The sequence below is a fragment of the Labrus mixtus genome, chromosome 1 (assembly GCF_963584025.1).
Source record: "Labrus mixtus chromosome 1, fLabMix1.1, whole genome shotgun sequence".
NCBI classification, from domain to species: Eukaryota; Metazoa; Chordata; class Actinopteri; order Labriformes; family Labridae; genus Labrus; species Labrus mixtus.
In genome coordinates, this window is record NC_083612.1 from 14,448,415 (window position 1) to 14,470,309 (window position 21,895).

Sequence of the window (21,895 nt, forward strand, 5' to 3'; positions counted from 1 at the left end):
TAGAATTAGAATAACCTTAATATAGCCCATATGTAAAACCCATATGATAGATAAGCTCTCCTATGGATGAACCTTAAAGCCAGTAGTATGCGGCAATGCAACATTATGGATGCCAACCGCCTTTAAAATTAATCGAAGAAGATGACTTGCTGAGCAGAGAGTCAAGTTGCAAAGTATTGTTGACATTGAATGTATTCCTTCAATGAAAGAGCAATGAATGAGCATTACTCAAATAGTTTCAGGAATTTCAGGAAGGTAGCTCATCTGCACAATATAATTTGCAAAACGACATCTGGAGAGTAGGCTTCTTTATTTAGGGACTAATTGATTCTGGATAATTGTTCAGGGTGTGCCTCAAGTAGGCCCACCAGGATCAAACTCGGTTTTACAGGTCTTGCCTAGGGCTTGTGGTTTAGTATGGTATTTTAATGCAACTTTAGGTATCAAATTCTACTCTTACTTTTTAAGCCACTCTATCATTCACTTATTAGACTACATACTGACTTCTGCGACCGTCAACTTGCCTCAGGGACAATCATGTTGTGCACTACCTTTTCGAGTGTTACCGATCGTTCCACCGCGGCTGCCTAGCAACATCTCCCAACTCTCGCGTTGACGGCGCAAATCCCACTGCACATTTTGAACTGCGTAGAGACCGGAGAGATCGTGAGCAGCGTGTGTGGCAAGATAATCTTCAACATGGCAGATGTTGTTATTCTCGACGAAGAGTCAACGCAAGAAGAATCTACCATTGATGAATCCGTCAAGTCCGAACCCGAGGAGACATCTGAAGAAACACCCAACGGCGTGAAACCGTGAGTGGAAAAAAAACCTGCAACCTTTAGCTCGCTCAGCTAAAATGGTGTCCTGTGATGCTAGCCATTGTCAGCTAAGACGTCTCTTAGCATCCGCTGTCCAACGTAGAAACCATGCAATTTTATAGTAACCGACCAAAGGTTTTGAAGCCAACACAACACAACACAGCGAGTATTTCACAACCCTTAACAATATATTCTCCAGCGTGCATTTTTGTCCATAACGTTTACCTCGCTGCTATCGATTAGCCTAGTGCTAATCTTTGTTGTGTTAAGTGTTAGCTCACGTTTGCGCTAGATTGAAACTCTTTTTAAATCCTTACGTAGAAATGTTACAATATTCCAAGTCGATAAATTCAACATAATTTAAGTAGTTGTAACAACTCTGTTGAACTTCAGTGGGATGCACGTTTAACTGTGCAGAGCTAATGTTAACAATAACGCGCTTTTAGCTGCTAATGGCTGCACTGTAAGTAGCATAGTAATAATAACTACATCCTTATTTATTACTGTAAGTAGCACAGTAATAATAATTATATCCTTATTTATTACTGTAAGTAGCATAGTAATAATAATTATATCCTTATTTATTACTGTAAGTAGCACAGTAATAATAATTATATCCTTATTTATTACTGTAAGTAGCATAGTAATAATAATTATATTTTTATTTATTACTTTGGATATTTAAGTGATGTTTTTATGTGCAATTGGAGACATGTGTTGATAAATTTCCTAAAATACAAAATACAAGGGGCTACGAAATACACTTGATGTGAAGTTTTTAAGACATTAATAATTTAACATATTTCCTATGACTACATTTTTTACATTTAAGATAAAGATAAAGATAATATATACTTTTATTCATCCCAGCAGGGAAATTTAGGTGTTCCAGCAGCCAGCATACATACAAACACACAACACAACACATATATACATACATATCCCACCCATACAATAAAAAACATGAGCCCACAATACAGTTTGATATATGATATATGCAACTCAGGCTAAAGTTTAAAAGTTTAAATGTCTTCTGTCCTTACTTAAAGGGGAGTCGTTAATTATGTTAAGTTTTTCATTCGTACATATTCAGTTTCTTTGCGATGCTTTTTAGGTTCAGTGGTAAAATCGTGTATAGGTCTATTACTCTTAATTTTTTTTTCCATATATGGTTCAATAAATGTGTTTTAGCTTTTATCCATACAAAGTAGGGCTGGGCGATATGGACCAAAACTCATATCTTGATATTGAGTAGCGGAATGGTGATACTGGATATATATCGATATATATTTTATTAACAGTGAAAACACATGGGAAAAATTAACTACCTGTTTGTGAATTTAAAAAGTAATGTTATAAAATAGAAATGTTCCTTAAATACAATAAAAGAGAGAGAGAGGAGGAGCAGGGTTAAGAGGGACAGACAGTCAGTCATCATCAGTGAGATGAGAAACAGGTGACCTGGCACCTCTATAACGTTATTTTAATGCAACATAGACTATATTGATATTAACGATATTGCCTTACCCTATATCTTGTTTGAAAATATATCGATATATCTTAGAAACTCGATATATTTACCAGCCCTAATACAAAGTTTTACATTTAAGTACTTATACATTGTTATTATGCTACTTCGAGTAGCTACTAGATTGTTTTTTCCTTGAGGTAACTGTTGTAATTTGAATACCTTTCATAGAGCCTACCAATTCATGTTAACCTGATATAAGTAACATATTTTTTCACATGTATTTTGATATATGGACAGGAATGTGTGATTTTGAGATTGGCTGTTCTTTGTCTGCAACTTTGTGTTTGTTTTAGGGATGCTGATGAGACTAATCCTGCCAAAGACAAGCATGAGTCTAAAGAGAAGAACTCTGGGAACAGAAGAGGAAGCCGCTTCCATCCCTACAAAGAGAAACATGGTGGAGAAAAGAAGGGTTCTCATAGGAACCGGGTGTTCATCAGCAATATCCCATATGATATGAAGTGGCAGGCAATTAAAGATCTAATGCGTGAGAAAGGTAATGTGCCCAGTGATGGGGATGGTCTCTTCCCTTCTCTCTATCTCTTCAGCTGATTAGAAGTTATTGACATTTTTACTTTGATGGAGCATCTTGCTTCTTGCAGTAGTAAATTAGTTTGTAGCTTTCCATGCAGATAGTAGGGAATCAACTTAGTGTGATATTAGGTTATTGGAGTTTTCAATTAAATTTTTTGGATGGGCACCAATTTAGTTTGGGCTGATATGTCTGTGAGAAATGGAAGATAAACTGAGTTACATTGTCACTTGTTTTTATGGCATTGTCAGCTCCAAAATGTAACCTCAAATGAGTAGTAGAATTGATTGTTGAATGATTTTGTTGATCTGTTGCTTGGTAAGTTTTGATGATATGAATGAAAATATTGTAATGTTTTACTTTCTGAATTATGGGGGTTTAAAGAGGCCTTTTGAAAGGTCAAAGGACAGCTTAAAACTCTCAACTGCTATGAATGGAATCTGTTGACAAACTGATCATGTCGAAGTCTTTTGAATTTCCCAGGTTTAATGTAGCTGTGTTTCTCGCTGGCCTTGGCCTTTGGGTGTCTCAGTCACTGCCCAGAAAGGCATGGTGTTGTCTGGTGGGATGTTGGTCTGGGCTGACTGTTGATCATTAATGGGAAATGTCCACCTGTAGCGGCATTGCCAAGGCCTACGGTGACTTGAAGACTTGGTGACTTAAATTCCTTTGTTCTTTTGGTATTTTTCCTTTTGTATGTCTCATGTAGTTGGTGAGGTTACATACGTGGAGCTCTTTAAGGATGCAGAAGGAAAGTCAAGGGTAAGTGATGTGGCCAACTTGCTGCACGAGGTTTTAAATGCCCTCAGCAGGCTCTTATCAATCAAGTGCTCTCTTAGGTTTTGATCCTTTGGGTCTTACTAAGTCACTGAACTGGAGATACTGAAGGTTGTGTTTAGAGCCTGATAGATGGCCAATGATTGATATTCATTTGAAAGGGAGATGTCCTGTTGATTTTGGAAAACTAGCCTAACGAACTCATCTAAGAGTACATTTTGCTTTTGTTGTTGTTATTTCAATTGGTGTAAAAGTTTGTTTGTTTGGCCATTTTCCAAAGGGAAATGTGGGTTGTGTGATTTGTCTTATCGATTAACCCCCATGTCTCCAAATCTTTTACAATTCTGTTATATGGCACAGCTCTCTCTTCAAAGGAACAAACAGCCTTGAAAGATAATGTAATGATTCATTGTTATGTTTATATATAAAAAATGGAAGTCATGCATTTTATAGAAACAAATGTGGACCACACCATTTTTATTAAGTAAGTTGATAAAACGTACCCCTAAACATTGTACTAAATATGTATTTTAGTGTCTTTATTATTTTCTACTTCAGAATTTATACCCAGTTCAAAACACTCAAATGTTTTAGCTAGACTGCAATGCATAGGAATAAATGTTTACTGAATATTTTAAAGGACATTGATATTTTTTTTGTTATTATTATTAACTATTAAATGTCAACACTCAGTTTAAGAAAATAATAAAGGTAATGTCTTATCTGTCTTTGAAGTAATGTCAATTTTAGACTTAAACACAACCAAAAGTGCTGGTGCAAGCCAGTGCAAAAACTGTCCGACAGGCACGGAGTACAATTTCAGAAGCATGTGAATACATTCAATTAAAAATGTTCTTTTGCTTGTTCCAAATATTAATTGCACTCTGTTTGCTCCCTCCACTATGGACATCTGTGCTACCTGGATTCCTATGTGGCCTCCTTGTGCAGGGTTGTGGGTAAGGAATTCTTCAAATCTATCAAACATTCAACTTTTTATTTTTTTTACATGAGATGTTTTATTTTTGACATGTGCTCATCAGATATCTCTGTTTCCTTCATTTAACAGTGTGGTTGAGTTCAGAGATGAGGAGTTTGTGAAGAAGGCAATAGAAACAATGAATAAGCATGACCTGAGTGGAAGGCCACTCAACATCAAGGAGGTGAGAACAAATGATAAATGTTACATTAGAGTAGTGGATAATAAGAACTGTTTTACCATCTTCATGTTGTGTTCTATAAAGTTCTGAAAAATACATTATCTTAAATTACAATGTGGAAGCACTGTAGATAACCAAAATAGCCCCCAATGACAGATGGTGTGTTTAGGTCTTCTCTGTTTACGTCAAAATCAGTCTGATTCTATTGTTTCCAATTGGAAAGACCTAACTTCCTGCGAGCAACACGGCGCAGTGTTTCTGTTTTCCTCTCTGTTGCTCGCGTAGACGGACGAGGAAGGAGGGGGCTCTACACTGCACTTGCACTCGCTTTTCTCAGTCAACAGAGCCTTTTAGCTCGTCTTACATAGTGGAGATAGTGGTGCATTAATAATATCTTCATCTGTGATCGAAATGTTGAGCTTTGACTTGTGTCAACAACACCGGAGAAAAACGTTTTTTCTGGCTCACCGCAACCATTTATTTCCGTGCCTCTGTGTGTTGTGATTTGAGTCTAAATAAATAAATAAATAAAAAGCATCACATTTCAGTTTCACCTGCAATACGAAAGCGCTAGATGTCATATTGTTTGCAAGGGGAAACTGAAAATCACAGAACAAAGAATTCTATATTTAACAGATGCACTGTGGACAGCCAGCGTGCGATCATGCTATTAGGACATGGTGTAAGTGTTCATAAATAATTGCAGGAGTCGATAGCACCAAAGTACGAAAGTTTAATGGAATACACACACTGAGATGCTGAATTTGTCAACAGGTATCATGTAATGCATAATAGTCTTTTACTCGACTTGATTCTTTGGGTATGTTGAGATGGCACATTAAAGTATTGCAATCTGTGTTTTTTTAGGACCCTGATGGAGAACATGCTCGGCGTGTGTTGCAGCGCATGGGAGGAGGTCAACAGGGAGGTCGTGGGCAGGACATGGGGCCTGGTGGGATGAACATCCCTCACTCCATCACCAACAACCCCAACATCCCACATGACATTATTCTTGCTCTGCAAGCTGGACGATTGGGCAACACAGTGTTTGTGGCCAATGTGAGGACATAGTAGTAAATACTTTCCAAGTCTGGCTGTTGTTAACTATTCATCTCTTAAAAAGGTGTAGAGGAACAAAGGGGGCTTTGGCTCTGTAGAAGAGTCGTTTCTCTCTCAACTTGAAGGTCGCATGTTGAAGTGTCCTTGGGCCTCCCGCTGCTATGATGGTAGCATACATGCCAGTGGGGCAATAGCACGGATAGGCAGTCAGGCTTTTCTCGTAACATCCTCTGCCAGGTGTAAACTTAGTATAAATGGGTGAATGTAGTGTAAAAGCACTTTGAGTAGTGAGATTAGAAAAGTGCTCCAAGTCCACAAGCTATTTATCTTTTACTTTGTTTTACAGCTCGATTTCAAGGTGGGCTGGAAGAAGCTGAAAGAGGTGTTTGGAATGGCAGGTGTGGTGAAGCGGGCAGATGTGAAAGAAGATAAAGATGGCAAGAGTCGCGGCATGGGAACAGTGACTTTTGAGCAGCCACTGGAGGCTGTGCAGGCCATATGTATCCTTCAGAGTTTAACACTTGTGTAGAAAAGCACTCAAAGCAATGCTTTACATTTCATAGAGACCTTCTCCTTGACTCAGGAATCAGCCATGTTCAATGGACAGATGCTGTTTGACAGACAGATGCATGTTAAAATGGTATGTTGTTTTAAGTTATTGTATCGAATTTCTACAGAGAATTAGAAACTGGACTTCAACATTTATGTGTTGCTTTTACAGGATGAAAAATCTCTTCCCCCTGATGATTTCCATCAAGTAGAGAAATCTCCTCAGTTACCACGTGAGTGCACTGTAATCCTCTTGTTAGTTTTTGACACAAAATTCACATCCATAGTAATAAACTCCGTGAATTGTGTGTAGGGTGGATTTTGTCAGTTTACGAGATGTTACCCTCTGGGAGCAAAAGGCACAATATTTGAAAGTGTATGTATTGTTTAGAGAAGTTACTTAGATTACTTAAGGCTTAGATACAAAGTATTCAAATGTAAGACAAAAATGCATTATGGCAGGCTCATTTTCTGCTCTTGTTGTCCGTATTTCTATCCACCCTAAAATGAATTTGTTCAAACTTTTCTTTGTGTTGGTTTTTTGTGTGCAGGGGGTCTTGGTGGCATTGGGATGGGACTGGGACCAGGGGGGCAGCCTATAAATGCCAACCGTCTGAGTGGTGGAGGAGGAATGGGCTCCATGGGGCCTGGAGGTGGAGGTCAGGCACTTCTCAAATATTATTTGTGATTCTTGGGTAGAAAAGTCCCACAAGTGCTTCTTTGAGTTTATTACATGCTGTGTTGGAAACCAGTCTGTCCCTTTAGGCACATGCTTCTCAAAGAGAGGCAGAGACATCTCTGCTAGCTTATCAACACATTGTCCAATGATTAATCAACTTTGAATATAATTCAGTTCTGTTTAATGTACCTACAAACCAACAGACACAGGTAATGTGTAAACCACTCAGTCATTGACACTTGGCTGAACCCTTTCCTGGCTCATCCCTTGACCCTGCGGTCATCTCAGTGTGGGTCAAAGAGATAAGAGAAGCGGAGCTCCTACCAGCTGAAATACAGAACTTTTTTTGTAATGCCATGTTTCAGGGTCTGACTGTGTGCCTTTAAGTAATGTATGTTCAGAGTTTGGAACAATCAGGCTACAAACTATACACAATTGTGTTTTATAGATATGGCCAGACTGACCTCATCTTCTGCCATAGGTATGGATGTTCAAGGTGGTGGTGGAATGAATAGACTTGGAGGAGGTAAATTTTTCCTTTTGAACATTTTTTTTCAGCTTTTTTTGAGGGAAGGAATGAACACTTACAAAGTGTGTGCGTCTGTTTTCAGGAATGAGTGGCAGCGGGGGCTATGGGGGTATGGATAACATGGGCAGCATGGGTGGCTTTGGAGGGAGAGACATGGCACCAGTTGGAAGGATGGGAGGTAAGTGAGCGTATTCTTTTGTGATATCGAGAGAATTGGTTATACTACAAATATTTAAATTCACCTTTGTGTTATTGGCATCTTGAGTTCAAGGTTATTTTTTTCCTCTTCATTTAGATATGTTCCGGTCAGGAATGGGGGGAATGGATCGCGACTTTGGCCACAGTGACATGTCAATGAACCGAGGATTTGGAGATTCTTTCGGAGGAATGGGTAAGTTACCATTTTACCTCAGGCAAAGCTCATTCCAACATACTAACTCCCAGACAGAGTCGAGTGTATGCATGTTATTCTTTCTAATTTGGTTTTGTTTTGATATAATTTAGGGATCGTTTTGTTGTTGTTTGTGCTCTTCTCTTTACAAGCTGAGTGGTTATTTGCTTGTCACTAAACTGTTGAACTATGGTCCAACCTAATCTTCATGAACTTTCCTGTAGGTGGAGGTTTTGGCGGAGGCATGAGCAGTGGTGGCATGGGGCATATGGGAACTGGACTAGGTACATGAATTATTCCATTCACACCTTTTTCTGAATCTGTCATTTATCACTTCTTCCTTTAAAGATACACACCAGCTTTGGAGGTTCTTCTAAGATTTAGTTGGATCTGTAGCAGAGCGGCATGCCTTTTTATTATTAACATTTAAAGTTAATAGCCCTCACAGTTTTATAGTTATTTAATGGTTTAAACTGTCGATAACTTAGATAGAGGCATTAGTATAAGTAAAGCATGATGTACACAGTCATTATGTGTCATGCTTTGCTTAATACATGATGGGTAATAAACAGCCGTTTTGTCACATAATCAAACATAGAGTTCTGTTTCGCTCTGGTTTATGATGCATGCTGAGGGAGGATCAATGCTATTTACATTGATAACATAAGTTATAGAGTTGCTGTAAGAGTCTGTATTTCACTTAGTTTTTATTGCGAGACAAACTGCCAGAGAACCACAAAGACTTGATGATCTTGGTTTGAATCAGATATAAATGACACTTGGCTGTTGCAGATTAACCCATCAGGTGGGACAGTTATAACATGTTTTATCAATGACACTGTCAATCATTATTTATATAGCACCTCATTCAAATCAAATGCAATTCAAAGTGCTTTACAGCGATTGAAACCCAAGAAAGAAAATAAGCTCATCAGTCATGTGTGGCATTGCCTTTTTGACGCTCTATTTTTCTGCAAAGAAGCCTCTGCATGATCCTGTTAACCTCATAATTTACTGAAGAGGTGTCTTTCCATATGTTGTGCTATTGTTGCTATACCTCACGGTGATTGGCACAGCAATAAAAGGAGTGCTGTGATTGGATTAGAGTTTATTTTTTAATCACCACAACATCTGATCACTACTTAAGGTAGCCTCCTGCCTTTTGCACTGCTGGATGAATAAATCCAAATAGCACCTGCCAGTCATTGTTAAAAAAAAAACAGCCCTTCACGTTTAACTTGCATGAGTGAAATATCCTTGGGTTGTACACAAATTACAACGCGGAAATCACGTGTTTATGAATCCTTTGTAATTTGTTTTATTATATTTGTCGACCTGGTCCAAAGTCTGCTCTACCTGAACAAACAATGCCACAATGACATCATAATCTGACAGAAAATTACGTTTGATGATGATTAGCATTTTACAGTGTTTATACACACCTTGTTCAGGTAGAGCAGACTTTGGACCAGGTCGATAAATATAATAAAACAAATTACAAAGGATTCATAAACACGTGATTTCCACGTTGTAATTTGTGTACAACCCAAGGATATTTCACTCATGCAAGTTAAACGTGAAGGGCTGTTTTTGTTTTTTTTTAACAATGACTGGCAGGTGCTATTAATAATAATCAGTGCTGATGCCTCTCTATGCCGCCCTTTGAACAGTGCACCATGTTACTCTTCATTCAAAGTTTTTGCTGTTTTATTTGCAGGCAGTGGAATGGGAAACATGTCGATGGACCGGATGGGCGGCTCCAACTTTGACCGTATGGGCATGTCAGGCATGGACATGAACCGTGGCTTTGGTGGCTACGGAGGCGGTGGACCGGGCCACATGGGCGGGGGCATGTTGGACAGAGGCTCCGGGTCCAAAGGCGGCTGTCAGATCTTTGTGCGAAATGTAAGTGTGGCTTACATTAGTGAAAGCTACTATAGAGCTTAAGAAGTCTATCAAACAGGAGCGGGGTTACTGCGCCATCTTAAATACCTCCCTGAATTTCATGATAAATATGTTTCCTCTGCATTGATGACATTGTATTGATTGAGGTTTAATGGGACACACCCCATGCCTGCCAATCATTAACATAATGTTATAATAATGCTGTAAATGAAGAGCTCATGACTGACTGGGTGGATGAACTGGACCTTAACTTCATTTTTTATTTATGATTTATTTGTGCTTTATTAATGCACTTCTCATTTCATGTGCATCTTGTTATTGATCCAGATATCATCCAGATGATCATTTTGACTGAAGTATTAATTCATTTCCATGTTTTGTGTTGCAGCTGTCCTATGATCTGACCTGGCAAAAGCTGAAAGAGAAGTTCAGTCACTGCGGTATGTCTATTGTTTACTATAAACTATGATTTACTATGATGATTAGTTAACATGTGTTTTTCTTTATTCACAAACCCTTTTAAGACTTCTCTCCGACCTTGAGTTATGAATGGCTGTGTAACATTTAAAAAAAAAAAAAGGGGGGGGGGGGGGGGGGGTATAACATTCAACATTGTGTTCTTCAGATTGCCTCATTCGCTCCTGTTTGTCTCCTACAGGCCAGGTAATGTTTGCAGAGATCAAGATGGAGAACGGAAAGTCCAAGGGCTGTGGAACAGTGAGGTTTGACTCTCCTGAGAGTGCCGACAAGGCCTGCAGGATGATGAATGGAACCAAGATCAATGGCCGAGAGGTGGATGTCCGCATTGATCGCAACGCCTAGAGCTTTTGTAGTAATCATGCTAACACACTTCCACATTCAGCCCTCTTGACGATGATCTTTTGTTTTGTTTTAAAAACACAATTACTTCATATCTCCGTGTGTCCACCGTTTCATTTTTTGTTTATATAAACTACATAGCTCTTTTATCTTTGTTTTGTAAACCCCTTTTTAATTTGTTAGGCAGTTTATTTGAACAAATAAACTTTTTAATTTTTAAACCTGGTGGTTGTAAAATCTTCTGGGATCATCGAAGTCTTGAGTTGTTGTTGTGTAAATGAGATGTTGATCTATAAAGAATTATTGCTCGACACTGCCATACAGTGGCCTGATGATGTGGGGAATTCCACTTAAAACACAAAGGCAGCAATAACAACAGAGTGAAAACAGAATCAACATTGATTTTATCAGGCCTGCTCTCTGACAGTTATCACAGGAAGCCGTTTCATTGTCCACAGATTGGTGTTAGTTTCTGTTTGTCACTTAATTAAACTGGCATGGTTACACATCTAAGTATAGATCAGTGTCTGAAGTCCAATCTGAGCTTTGAATGAAGTGATAAAAACAGAGGAACTTTTTTTTTTTTTTACTTTGTCAGGAAGAGCAGAGTGGAAAGTTTTTTGTGTGGCTCTGTCCGCTTTCCTCCTCACAGGCCATAAGGAGATGCTCATAAAAGCTTATCAGAGGTTGTAGATGTTGCCTCTTTTTCTCTTAACTCACCCACTTACTTAAAAAGAAGGACAAGGCCACATGAGAATAGTTAACACCTTTATTACTTAACTGAGTTGTCAGTTCTAGATTTATTTGACCTCTGCAGTCACTCCTGAGGCGGCACAGTCTCTGTTTATGGGTCTTGAGTAAGACAGAAGACATCTCGGCATTGATAGCTGGGCTTCATTTTATGATAAGTCCATTCTGGATCTCACAGGCACACACAAGCGAATGATCTCTGGTACATTTCCTCTTATAAAGATCATCCTCTTCATGAGATGTGACCAGCACAAGTCCTTACAGCAAACTATCTTTAGAAGCATGTGAGTGGGATCATGCTTCACTGTCTTGACAATGTAAAGATTTATATACTTGGAAAACAATTTGTTGTGTTTATGGAATGTTAACAGTTTCCGAGAAAATGGCTCCGGTTCTGGGAAGGTCAAATCTCAGTCACCGCACAGTTTTATAGGATTATTCCCAATAATCCCCAGCTCATAGAGGATGGACAGAGTGGCAAAGAGGATGTAGCAGAAAAGACAAACCAATCCCAACTTCCAATCCAACTTCCATCCATTAATATGAACGGCTGCAAACAGGAAGACGATGGAAAGGAGGAGTGTGCAGGCGATGTAGACCAGCCCATTGCTGTTGACATCTACAGGGTTGGCGGTGTCCACAAAGACGGTCTTGATGAACCAGGGCAGGCCCAGGCACAGCATGTCGAACACATTAGAGCCCACAATGTTGGACATGGCCATGTCAGCTTTCCCTGATGACAAGAAAATATGATAACACCATGGATGGAAGTTAATCCACACAGAACATCAGTTTATGAATTACCTCTTGTTATCAAAAGGGCTGATATGAAATTAATCTCAGTGGTGTTAACTTTAGAGTTGTTATACTGGGCCTTAAACTAAATCCAGAAACACTTGTTTACCTTCTCTGGCCACCATCACACTGGCCACAGTGTCGGGTATACTTGTTCCAGCAGCAAGCAGGGTGAGTCCCATCACTGTATCAGGAATGCCAAGGGTCTCGCCTGTGCAAACATAGTACCAACCATGAACCATGTCAGAATACCCCTCCTCCAATAACCTCAATCTAGGGAATGAACAGCAGCTAATTTGAACAGTGGTCAAAGGGTTAATAAATAATCACTGGAGGCAGGGCAGTAGCGCGGATTGGAGAAATAATGAGGTCATAAGACACAATTCCCCTGGCAGAATCCTACCAACCTCAGGAAATTTCCATAAGCCTCTAACTTGACTGTAAAAATGTTTAGCAGTTACAGAACACATTTCATGTTTTATTGAGTTTTTAACTTTTCTGTTACATGAAGCGTTTCTCCTGCATTCTGTGCTGGGGAAAGAATTCACCGTTTAGTCTTGAAGTATCTGAATGAGTCTAAAGCTTTATAATCCCTTAAAGTAAACTCTCTTTCATGTCACTATACGTCCCCCAAATTAGTGGAAAATTATTAAGGATATGAGCGTTTGTCCTCATTGTCAGCAATGAAGCTAATCAGGCGCCGTTGTGGGAAAATTTACTTTCAGTAATCTTAATCTCCACCGTTACCCGAGTATTAACCAAATAGTTTGAGCTTCCAGTGGATCATCACACTCCTGCCTAATGCGGAGCAGCAGCAAAACATTCTCCATCACATTCTGAATGGATGCCTCGTACCTGCTCGGTCCCGTGCCTCCACTTTCATAACACTACATTTTTTCTCCCTTGTGAGCCCATCTGAAGACTATGGCATAATAATCCCATTATGCTTCAGTAGACCTACCACCATCACATGATGGAGCTGCCCTTATGAGCCTGCTCCTAGGTCAGTTTCATGTGTCTGAACGTAGGGGGATAGAGCTTCTTTTCAACCCGTGCCTGTGGATAGTTCTGCACTCACACGTAGGGCTCACATGATTGTGTATCCTTCGGGGGGGAAACGCACTGTAATCCTGCTGTGGCTAGTGCACATGGCCTGCTGGAGCTCCAATAAACCTCTCCCCGCCCCCCTTAACTTTGCAGGACGATGGCATCTCAAGAATTAGCCAGCAGACCAACATGTGATTCTACTCTGCAGATGAGACCTTTTTCTCACAAGCTTGAAACTCTTGTGATCCCCTGAGGCCCTGTAACCGCTGAGTGATGGGCTGATTCACACCTGCTACTAAACGACTCAGAAAAAGCAAAGATTTACAAAGTGGTAATAATGATCATACCGACGACGGTGACCATCCACACCAGGATGTACGTGAACCCTGAAATCCAGACAGCGGACATGAAGAAGGTTACCATGTACCATCTGTTCCAGAACCTCCTCCTGCAGTCAGGGATGGTGAGGAAGAGCAGGGTGATGATTGGCAGAGACAGAACCCAGAGGATGCGTTTGAAGTCGCTCTCCGGCATTGAAAACACACTTTTGTGCTCTGCTGAGATGACAGAAGAAACATTTAAAGAATGAAAATGTAATCAAAGGTCATACGAGTCAAACATCAAGTCTTTGACTTGGTACAGGTGGACATGCCATGTTCAAATGCTGGAAAACCAGATCAGGTGTTTTACCTTCAGGAATCTCATTGAGGCCATGCAGGCTGAGGGACAGGTGAGAGTATCCTGAGTCGTCCTGGAAGATCCCGCTGTCTGTCCTGGAACGACTGTGCACTCTGAGATGGGTGTCATCGTTCCAGCCCATCAGTGGCTGTATCTCAGTCTTAGCAGGTTCTCTGGCCACACAGGTGCAGCACGGGCTGATTTTCCTCAGGACAAACTCGCTGATGTTAAGGTCGAAGCACAGGACCACAATGTAGAGGACGTAGACCATCAACAGACAGGCAGCATCATACCTGTTAACAACCCGAAGAACACACTTTCAAGGGTACATTTCTAACTAAAAGTGCAAATATAAGTGATTAATAGTCAAAAACCAAGCCCCCACTAACTCAACCAGTTATGGAGCTTTCAACCATAATCCCATGGCCTACTTTGAGAGAACGGACTTTGATCTGTTGTCAACAGGTGCACCAAATACAGGACCTTTGTCATGTGATAACATCTGAACAAGCTGCTGAAGAAGGCTTTGGAATCACAGTCAGAGGCTCAGGCCATAATCATAATAATAAATCAGATAGACCTTCCTATTGTTTATTAGGAAGGTTTATTATTGTTTACTAACCTAAACACGGCTCAAACTGTCTAAAATGATCCGGAGACTTCAGAAATATATTTTTAAATGTCAGGGAAACTTTTCTAATTGGTTCCAGTTTTATAATCTAAATCGTTTCTCTTTTTCTGTTGCCCTGCTATAATGATGAGACGATCTTGTTTGTGTTTCCAGGTGTATTCGTTCAAGCTGATATTTAGTAATGTTTTTTCAAATGTGTACGACAGTTTGGTGTCTTATTCCTCGTTTTTTATTTTTTTTATTTTACAATAAGCTGTGTAATTAATCTTTGCCTTATGCCACATCCCTGTCAAAATAACGTTCTGTGTGTGGACTTACACTATATCTTAGTTTGCTGTCACCAAAATACAGCAATTGGAAGACTTTATTAATGGTGAATGCTGCAATTGCTGCGTTTATTTGAGACATTTATTATTCTGCACTCTCATTGTTATAAAATAAATCTGTGTGTTAGTGTACTGTAGTACAAATTGTTTGTGATCCATTTTAAGTTGTTTTTCCTCATTGTCACAAGACACACTAAACGACTTAATTGGACTACCTTTACAGCCAAACGCACACATACACTCACCAGTAAACCTTGTTATCATAGATGATGGCAATAACAGCAGCAACACTGATGCTGTATGCCAGGCAGTCCCTGAACAGTGGCCAGCAGCTGAGTCGGCCTGCCTGATAAATGAAAAAACAGTTTCACAGCTTATGAAACACAATGTACACAACTATTCTTCCACTCTGACCCAGTTTAGCTATTATGTGCTGCTCGTTATGGCCAATCTCTTCATGATTGTTGTCAGTGTGAGGTTGTGTCAGGATGTACCATAGAGGCCAAGAGTCCACATGCAGCACAGATTCCGAGCAGGTTGTAGACTGCTGATCCGACGATGGTGCTGATCCCAATATCTCCCTTTGTCACAAACACACCTTACACAGAAAACACAAAGACAGTTCATCTAAGCTTTGAGGACAGGGTCAATGTTAATTAAAAGGTTAAAATGAGGTAGGAAATGGGGGGACGGGGGACGGTAGGGTAAGGTTAGGCCGGGACAGGGTGACAGTGCTGATGATGCTCGAGTCATCCTCATCATTACAAGGTGAATGTTAATTATTGATTTTTATTCTAATGTATTTTTACCCAGAAAGGCAGTGACCAGTTCAGGCGCAGAACTCCCTGCTGCCATAAATGTTGCTCCTGCTACATCCTGAGACAGCCCCAGACCTGTGAGACACAAGAAACACCGGACAAGCACGACAGTTTACACGGAGCGTACAATATAAAAGAACCAACAAAATCACTGACAGCAATGACCAATCATATAGTAAGTTTCACTGATATGAGCTGTGTCAAGGAAAGCATTAAATCATAAATAAAAATATCTCAACTGATTTTTTTGAACAACAAATAATGTTGAAAATGTTTGCTGGTTCAAGCTTCTGTGACTTAATTATTTTAAGATCTTTCTGTTTTATATCGCTGGTGGGAATATATTTTGGTTGTGTGCTGCTGGTCAAACAAAACCAGACATTTGGACACATTACTTGGGCTTTAATAGCTTTAACTTGTTTTGTTGGTTTTTCAAAATGTTGTGGATTTTTGCATAAAGAATCGATTCATTGAAAAATAATCTCCAGATTAATTGGTTTTGGGGGGAAAAAAATCAAAAGTTGGAGCCCTAGTTGAGTTAATAAGCAGAATAAGTAGAAAACACAACACCCACACCGTTTTTCTTCAAAATCAATCAAACTAAAACACTTTTGAATTAGGCAAACCTGCTACATAGGTTTAATGAAATGACCTATTGAGTTTATCTTATGTTTCTTTTTTTTTTTTACACATTTATTGGTCACTCTCAAGAGTCATACAACATCAGCACAGCCACATCATTTGACGTTTGTCAAAACTTTAACGTCTGGTGCTGCTGCTGCTGTGGTATTCACTTCAATATCCCTTTTACTGTACAGTTTTCAAAAATGATGATGGCATATACACATATTCTTAAAGTTGTGTAAACCTTAGGCTATAAATCCTAATAATTCCCATACACCTCAGTAAACTATTATATATAGTTCATGTGATGATGCAATGATTCCCCTCACCCTTTACACACACACACACACACACACACACACACACACACACTATACAAACACAAAATGTTTCATGTCACTCACGGTCACTGATCACTTCTAAAGATGGCAGAAAGTAGTCATCGCAGACTATAGCCACAGCGAGAAGCATGTAGAAAATAAGCATAAAATAGATGACGAGGCCTCCATCCTTCCTCTCCTGCAGTGTGAAGAAGCCTTCAGGAAACTCGGTGGTCTGCGGTGCGCTGCACTCTGTCTCATTCTCTGAAACAGAAGGACACACACACACAAACGTATCTTTGATAAACCCTGAAACAACCAGACTGTTCTGGAGCACTGAGTCGGCCTCATAATCTCTTAATGGCAGTTTCATGCTCTTTCATGCCAATAAGACACAAGGGTTAGCTGAGCAAACACTGTCACAGCTGAAGAGCCACAATTGATTACTCACACACAAACAAATCTGTCTACCTTACAAACACAATGAATTGAATGAAATGACAACAAAAAGAATCAAATGATGACACAAAAATCTCTCTGAATATGAAGGGCGATTTAAAACGCCATAAAAAGACACAAAGTGGAACACAAACATTCTTAAAACATCTGATTTTCTTACCGACATCCCTTCGCACCCTGCCTGGGTGGCTTTCCTGAGCTGATTTTGCTGTAAATGATACAAGATGAACTGTGCAATACAAAAATATTACAAATCCTAAAAAGTAAGGTATAAAATCTTTTCTCCTCTTTTTCTGCAGCACTGCAGTCTTACTCATGGTCATTTAAGTCAATAAAAAGTGAAATTATCAAAGATCCCAAGGAGTCATATGTTGCTTTAAGTCCAACAAGTTTGCAAAGATTTAATCTGAGCTAAAGCTGCTTGTAACCGCTGCATCTAACACTACTCTACGACTACAAGACCCAAATAAAGGGATTATAGGGGGGAGAAAGCATCTTTTAAGGGCTGGCGCTACCAAGTGTGGGGGATCACGAGTTGTTAGGCATTCCAGTCAACTAGAACAGACTCCGGCCTGAGGCTCATTTGGGGTGTAACAAAGCATAAAACCATCTTAACACCGTTCACATCTTTTCCACGAATTAGTTGTTCTCATTTTGGTAAAAGAATTATAACCTTAACTCACATGTTAGTAAATATTTAGTGTGTGTGTGTGTGTGTGTGTGTGTGTGAGTGTGTGTGTGTGTGTGTGTGTGTGTGTGTGTGTGTGTGTGTGTCAAGGGGGGGTGGATTGTTTATAGCAGTTTTAATGCAACAATCAATAACAAATGAGTCTACAGTATAGCAGTATAGAATTAAAATGTATGTTTCTATATATTCATATATATACACATCAATATCAACATTTGTATAAGAATCATTACAAAAAGGATGCCTTCACAAAATACTACAGCAGCTGTGAGCAAAAAGGACAGTAGCACAAAGAACAAGTGGAAAAGAAAATGAATCTAACTCTGAAAATCAAAAAACGCAACTCATGCTTACAGTTTTATATTCTAATCTATGAGCACATCCGTTCAAAATCCCCACCCACTTTCCTTTGTTTAAAAAAAATAATTAGGTCCATAATTCGCTTGTTTTGTTGTTGTGCAAACTAGTTTCATATAAATAGATTTGACAATTAAAATAAAACTAGTACAATTATCACAACCCCTGTGGGCCTATCTGTCACATCAAGCGAAAGTTCACCAAAGCTTAGCCTACTATCTCCACTCTCTAGCTTAGGTTGGTAAGGCCTTAACCTTTTTTTTTAAACCCTTAAAATAACGTTTTAAGGTTTAATTGCAAAGCCTAACAAGCTGGACAAAAAAATACTTTGAATTGGTGATCCTAAAAAATGTTTCCTTGCAATTTTGCTGTAGCCTAAATGTCAATACAAAGCCAAATGGGGACCAAGAAGAAGAGAAAATAGAAAAAGTTATTCTATTTTTCATTTCAAAATCAAAAACATGTATGTTTTCATATTCATATATAAGACTCTACGGAGCCCCTGTTGTACCAAGAAGTACACAAATATAAAATGCGCACAAGATATTAACTTTATATGTATAGACCTATATATAGCCTATGTGTATATATATATATATATATATATATATATATATATATATATATGTATGGGGGGGGGGCTTTAGGGGCTCCGTAAGACTCTCTCCTGCATCTTAATCAATAAATATTTGAATATATAAATATTTAGATAGGTAGGAAATGATTGCGACCCATTGAAAATGAGTTAGACGAACAATGGATGGATATTCAAAGTATAACTGACTGCTTTTACTTTTGGATCCAAAAAAAGTAGACCCTTGTGTGTCAGAAAAAAGGGGTGTGTGTGTGTGTGTTTGAGGAGCGACGGGGTGTCCTCGGACTTGCTTGGACATGCCCCAAGTTTCCCCAAATCCTGACAACCAGCGACCATGTGGGCACTTCAAAACAACCAGCACGAGCTCAGCAAAGACGAAACAACGGAACAGTGTTTTCAAAGCAGAAAACAGGCCTGCAGAACTATTGGTAAGTGTCTCTGCTTACTTTGTATTACAGTGGCATTTGCGTTCAAATGAAGTCTGCATGTGTTGGGCTAAGTCGGGATGCTCACACGGCGTGGTTACCTGAAGATTACCTGTTCATTCGGCTTTGAATAAGATTTCACTGGCAATCCAAGTAAATCAGCCAAATGCAGCACTTGCTACTATTGTTGTGATGGATCATTTTGAAAACACATCAGTGTTTTTCTTATGTTTAGAAGCTCACAGTAGTGAGCAAATGGCGCCCCCGTGTGGTGTCACTATGGTGTTACTAGATAGGTTGTTTGACTTTTCTGAGAGCGTGAGTCATGTTGTACTTTTTTACATCATACTAACTTGTAACAGTGCGTTAACATCATTGATGCCACAGAAATCCTATCAATCTACCAATCTTTATTTGTATAGCGCCAATTCACAACATGTTATGTTCTGTCTTTTGAGTGTGATGTCATCTGATTGGGATGCGAGGATTTCTGAGCTTATAATGCAAGACAGATTTCTGTGCAAACAAACAATAAACTGTTATCTTATCTTATCAAATGTTATCTCAACACACTTTAGAAAAAGCAAGCGATTGATATCCCAACATTAATCCATCATGAGCACAGCACTAAGCAACATTTAGCAAAGCAAAAGGCTGAAATCTTTGGCAAAACCAGGCTCATAAATGAATAGATAAAAAAATATGAATGATATGGCACATCTTAAATTCAGGACAATCAGTTTCATCCGGTTTCTTAAAACATTCATGCTTATCTTTAAATACTATAAGGTTGTATTCATCTAGCTTTTTCTTATATTTTACTTTTGTCTCCCCCCCCCTTCCCCATATGCATCTCTATTTAAAAAGTAGGAGGGCATTTTCTTTTTATGTTGCTATAATATAGCCTGTGGGTGCCTATATTTTTTCTTATATTATCTACCTAATAATGTCTTAATAATTACTTTGCAATAATGGTCTCAGTACAACAATGGGCTCTGTGCAATTACTGTGGTGTTTTAAGCTAATTGCACTCTATATTTTTATTTTTAGATTTATTACATTCTTTTAAAAAAAATAAGGTTTGAATGTGTATGTGGGTATGGGTGAGATTTGCTTGTCTTGTGTGCTGGTGTATGTTTGTATATTTGATATGCTGCAGCTGGATTGCTCCTATATAGTTTCGTTGTACAACATGGAATGAATGAAGGCGTGACCCCAGCAGCCTTCATGGTAATCCGTGTGTCCAAATTTAGGCTACTCTTGAATCCAGCATTGAATACCATATTTTCTGGGGATAAAATAATCTGTGGGCCTATTGATGACATACACCTACATCTTGTACTATATCACCTGTAAATAACAGAGCTAAAGCCTGGCCGTTTGACCCACTTACTTTAAAGATTGTTTTATTTTTGGGCTTTTTTTTTGCCTTTTTTAATTGAGAGAGGACAATGGATAGAGTTGGAAATCAAGGAGAGAGAGAGTGAGGAATGACATGCAGGAGAGGAGCCACAGGCTGGATTCGAACCTGGGCCGCCCGCTTGGAAGACTATAGCCTCCATACAGTGCCCCTTTGACCCACTTACTTGCTCATTGAGCCCATTAGTTGGTTATAATTGTTTTTAACAAATCCTTGTCTGACCAGTAGATGTCGGTGTTGAAGCAGAAACTCCTTGAGCCTACCTTAAAACTGTTGCTGCTAATTTCCCACTAATAACTATGGTCTAAATTGTTTGTTTCTTTTACATAAAACCATCGTTAAAACCAACCGTTCTATGTATTCAATGTAAGGTTAAAACTTTGCATGCAATAATGTTTTACCTTCTGCTATGTGTGGTATGTTTGAGTTTAAGGAATGTAACCTGGGTCATGGCAGCACCATTGTTCCTGTTAAAACCTGTGAGCTGCAGCTGCATATCAGGCTGTGTTTTATTGACAGATTCTTGTCCCACAGAGATAAATTATTAAAAAAGCACATTCTACAGCGGCCAGTGTGCTTTGGTTTCTGTGTTGGAGCAGTAAGGTAAAATAGCAGCTTGGCAAGAAGCCTCTCATTTGTCATTTGAAGCCTCTCTGTGTCTCTTAGTGTGTGTGTGTGTGTGTGTGCGTGTGCGTGTGTGTGTGTAAGAGGATACAATGGAAACTTGACAATGACCTGTTCCATCTCAGTTGTCACTGGTATGCTTGCTGTTTGGAATAAAGCTTTTTGTGTGACTCTAGTATCAAAAAACAGGAAAAGGTTTTAATGCCTCTCGTGCAAATCTTATGTCATAAAAAGAACACATTTGAAATGTGGATATAATAGCTAAAATGTGTATTGGAGAAAGAGATTTGTCTTCGAGAAGACATAGCCACGAGTTAGAGAAGTAGTTATTTCCAGTTTGTTTTTCACAGCAGTGACCTCACCGAAATAGAGGAAGGAAACAAGCCAAACTGGAGGAACCGGTTGAGTTGCTTTACTCTTTGTTATACAAGGAAACATCAGCAGCTTTTACTAGCTTTTACAAGATCTTTGTGTGTTTGTGACCTATGTCCGTGCAATTATTCTTATCATTTTCTTATCACTTCTTCGCCTTCCCGTATGCTGTTCCTTGGCTCTTGAAACAGCACAGGTCTGTTTTCGTACTTCAACT

The 21,895-nt window shown here is 39.2% G+C and overlaps 2 protein-coding genes across 5 annotated transcripts; one reads left to right on the forward strand and one right to left on the reverse strand.

The window, feature by feature from the left end:
* The first annotated feature begins 629 nt into the window (after positions 1-629).
* Positions 630-10,970, forward strand: myef2 (myelin expression factor 2). 4 transcript variants are annotated; one of them, XM_061034138.1, is made up of 16 exons: positions 631-815; positions 2,646-2,848; positions 3,594-4,617; positions 4,728-4,821; positions 5,686-5,877; positions 6,224-6,377; positions 6,468-6,517; positions 6,599-6,659; positions 6,978-7,085; positions 7,554-7,586; positions 7,717-7,812; positions 7,930-8,025; positions 8,250-8,309; positions 9,743-9,930; positions 10,319-10,370; positions 10,589-10,970. In XM_061034138.1, exons 3-16 carry the CDS (start codon positions 4,511-4,513, stop codon positions 10,750-10,752), a joined length of 1,455 nt encoding a protein of 484 aa, XP_060890121.1. In that variant the 5' UTR covers positions 631-815; positions 2,646-2,848; positions 3,594-4,510; the 3' UTR covers positions 10,753-10,970. The 4 variants fall into 4 exon arrangements, with proteins under 4 accessions (XP_060890131.1, XP_060890121.1, XP_060890112.1 ...); XM_061034129.1 differs by lacking the exon at positions 7,554-7,586 and adding an exon at positions 7,587-7,631; XM_061034121.1 differs by having other exon boundaries at positions 632-815; positions 7,554-7,631.
* A 534-nt stretch (positions 10,971-11,504) lies between these two features.
* slc24a5 (solute carrier family 24 member 5) lies at positions 11,505-17,520 on the reverse strand. Its single transcript, XM_061034108.1, has 9 exons — positions 17,358-17,520; positions 16,823-17,002; positions 15,786-15,869; positions 15,471-15,574; positions 15,222-15,322; positions 14,032-14,312; positions 13,689-13,895; positions 12,404-12,505; positions 11,505-12,232 (listed from the first exon to the last, which is right to left on the reverse strand). Exons 1-9 carry the CDS (start codon positions 17,518-17,520, stop codon positions 11,910-11,912), a joined length of 1,545 nt encoding a protein of 514 aa, XP_060890091.1. The 3' UTR covers positions 11,505-11,909.
* Positions 17,521-21,895: the final 4,375 nt, after the last annotated feature.

What these genes read in the sequence shown, in the direction of transcription:
- myef2 (XM_061034121.1), top strand. Translation starts at nt 4,511, where the DNA reads ATGTTCTTTTGCTTGTTCCAAATATTAATTGCACTCTGTTTGCTCCCT. An exon ending in GCATATGGGAACTGGACTAG is followed by an intron (nt 8,310 to 9,742) that starts GTACATGAATTA and finishes TTTTATTTGCAG; the next exon opens with GCAGTGGAATGGGAAACATG. An exon ending in GTCAGATCTTTGTGCGAAAT is followed by an intron (nt 9,931 to 10,318) that starts GTAAGTGTGGCT and finishes TTTGTGTTGCAG; the next exon opens with CTGTCCTATGATCTGACCTG.
- slc24a5 (XM_061034108.1), bottom strand. Translation starts at nt 17,520, where the DNA reads ATGACCATGAGTAAGACTGCAGTGCTGCAGAAAAAGAGGAGAAAAGAT. An exon ending in GTGGATGGTCACCGTCGTCG is followed by an intron (nt 12,506 to 13,688) that starts GTATGATCATTA and finishes ATGTTTGCACAG; the next exon opens with GCGAGACCCTTGGCATTCCT. An exon ending in TGTGATGGTGGCCAGAGAAG is followed by an intron (nt 12,233 to 12,403) that starts GTAAACAAGTGT and finishes TCTTGTCATCAG; the next exon opens with GGAAAGCTGACATGGCCATG.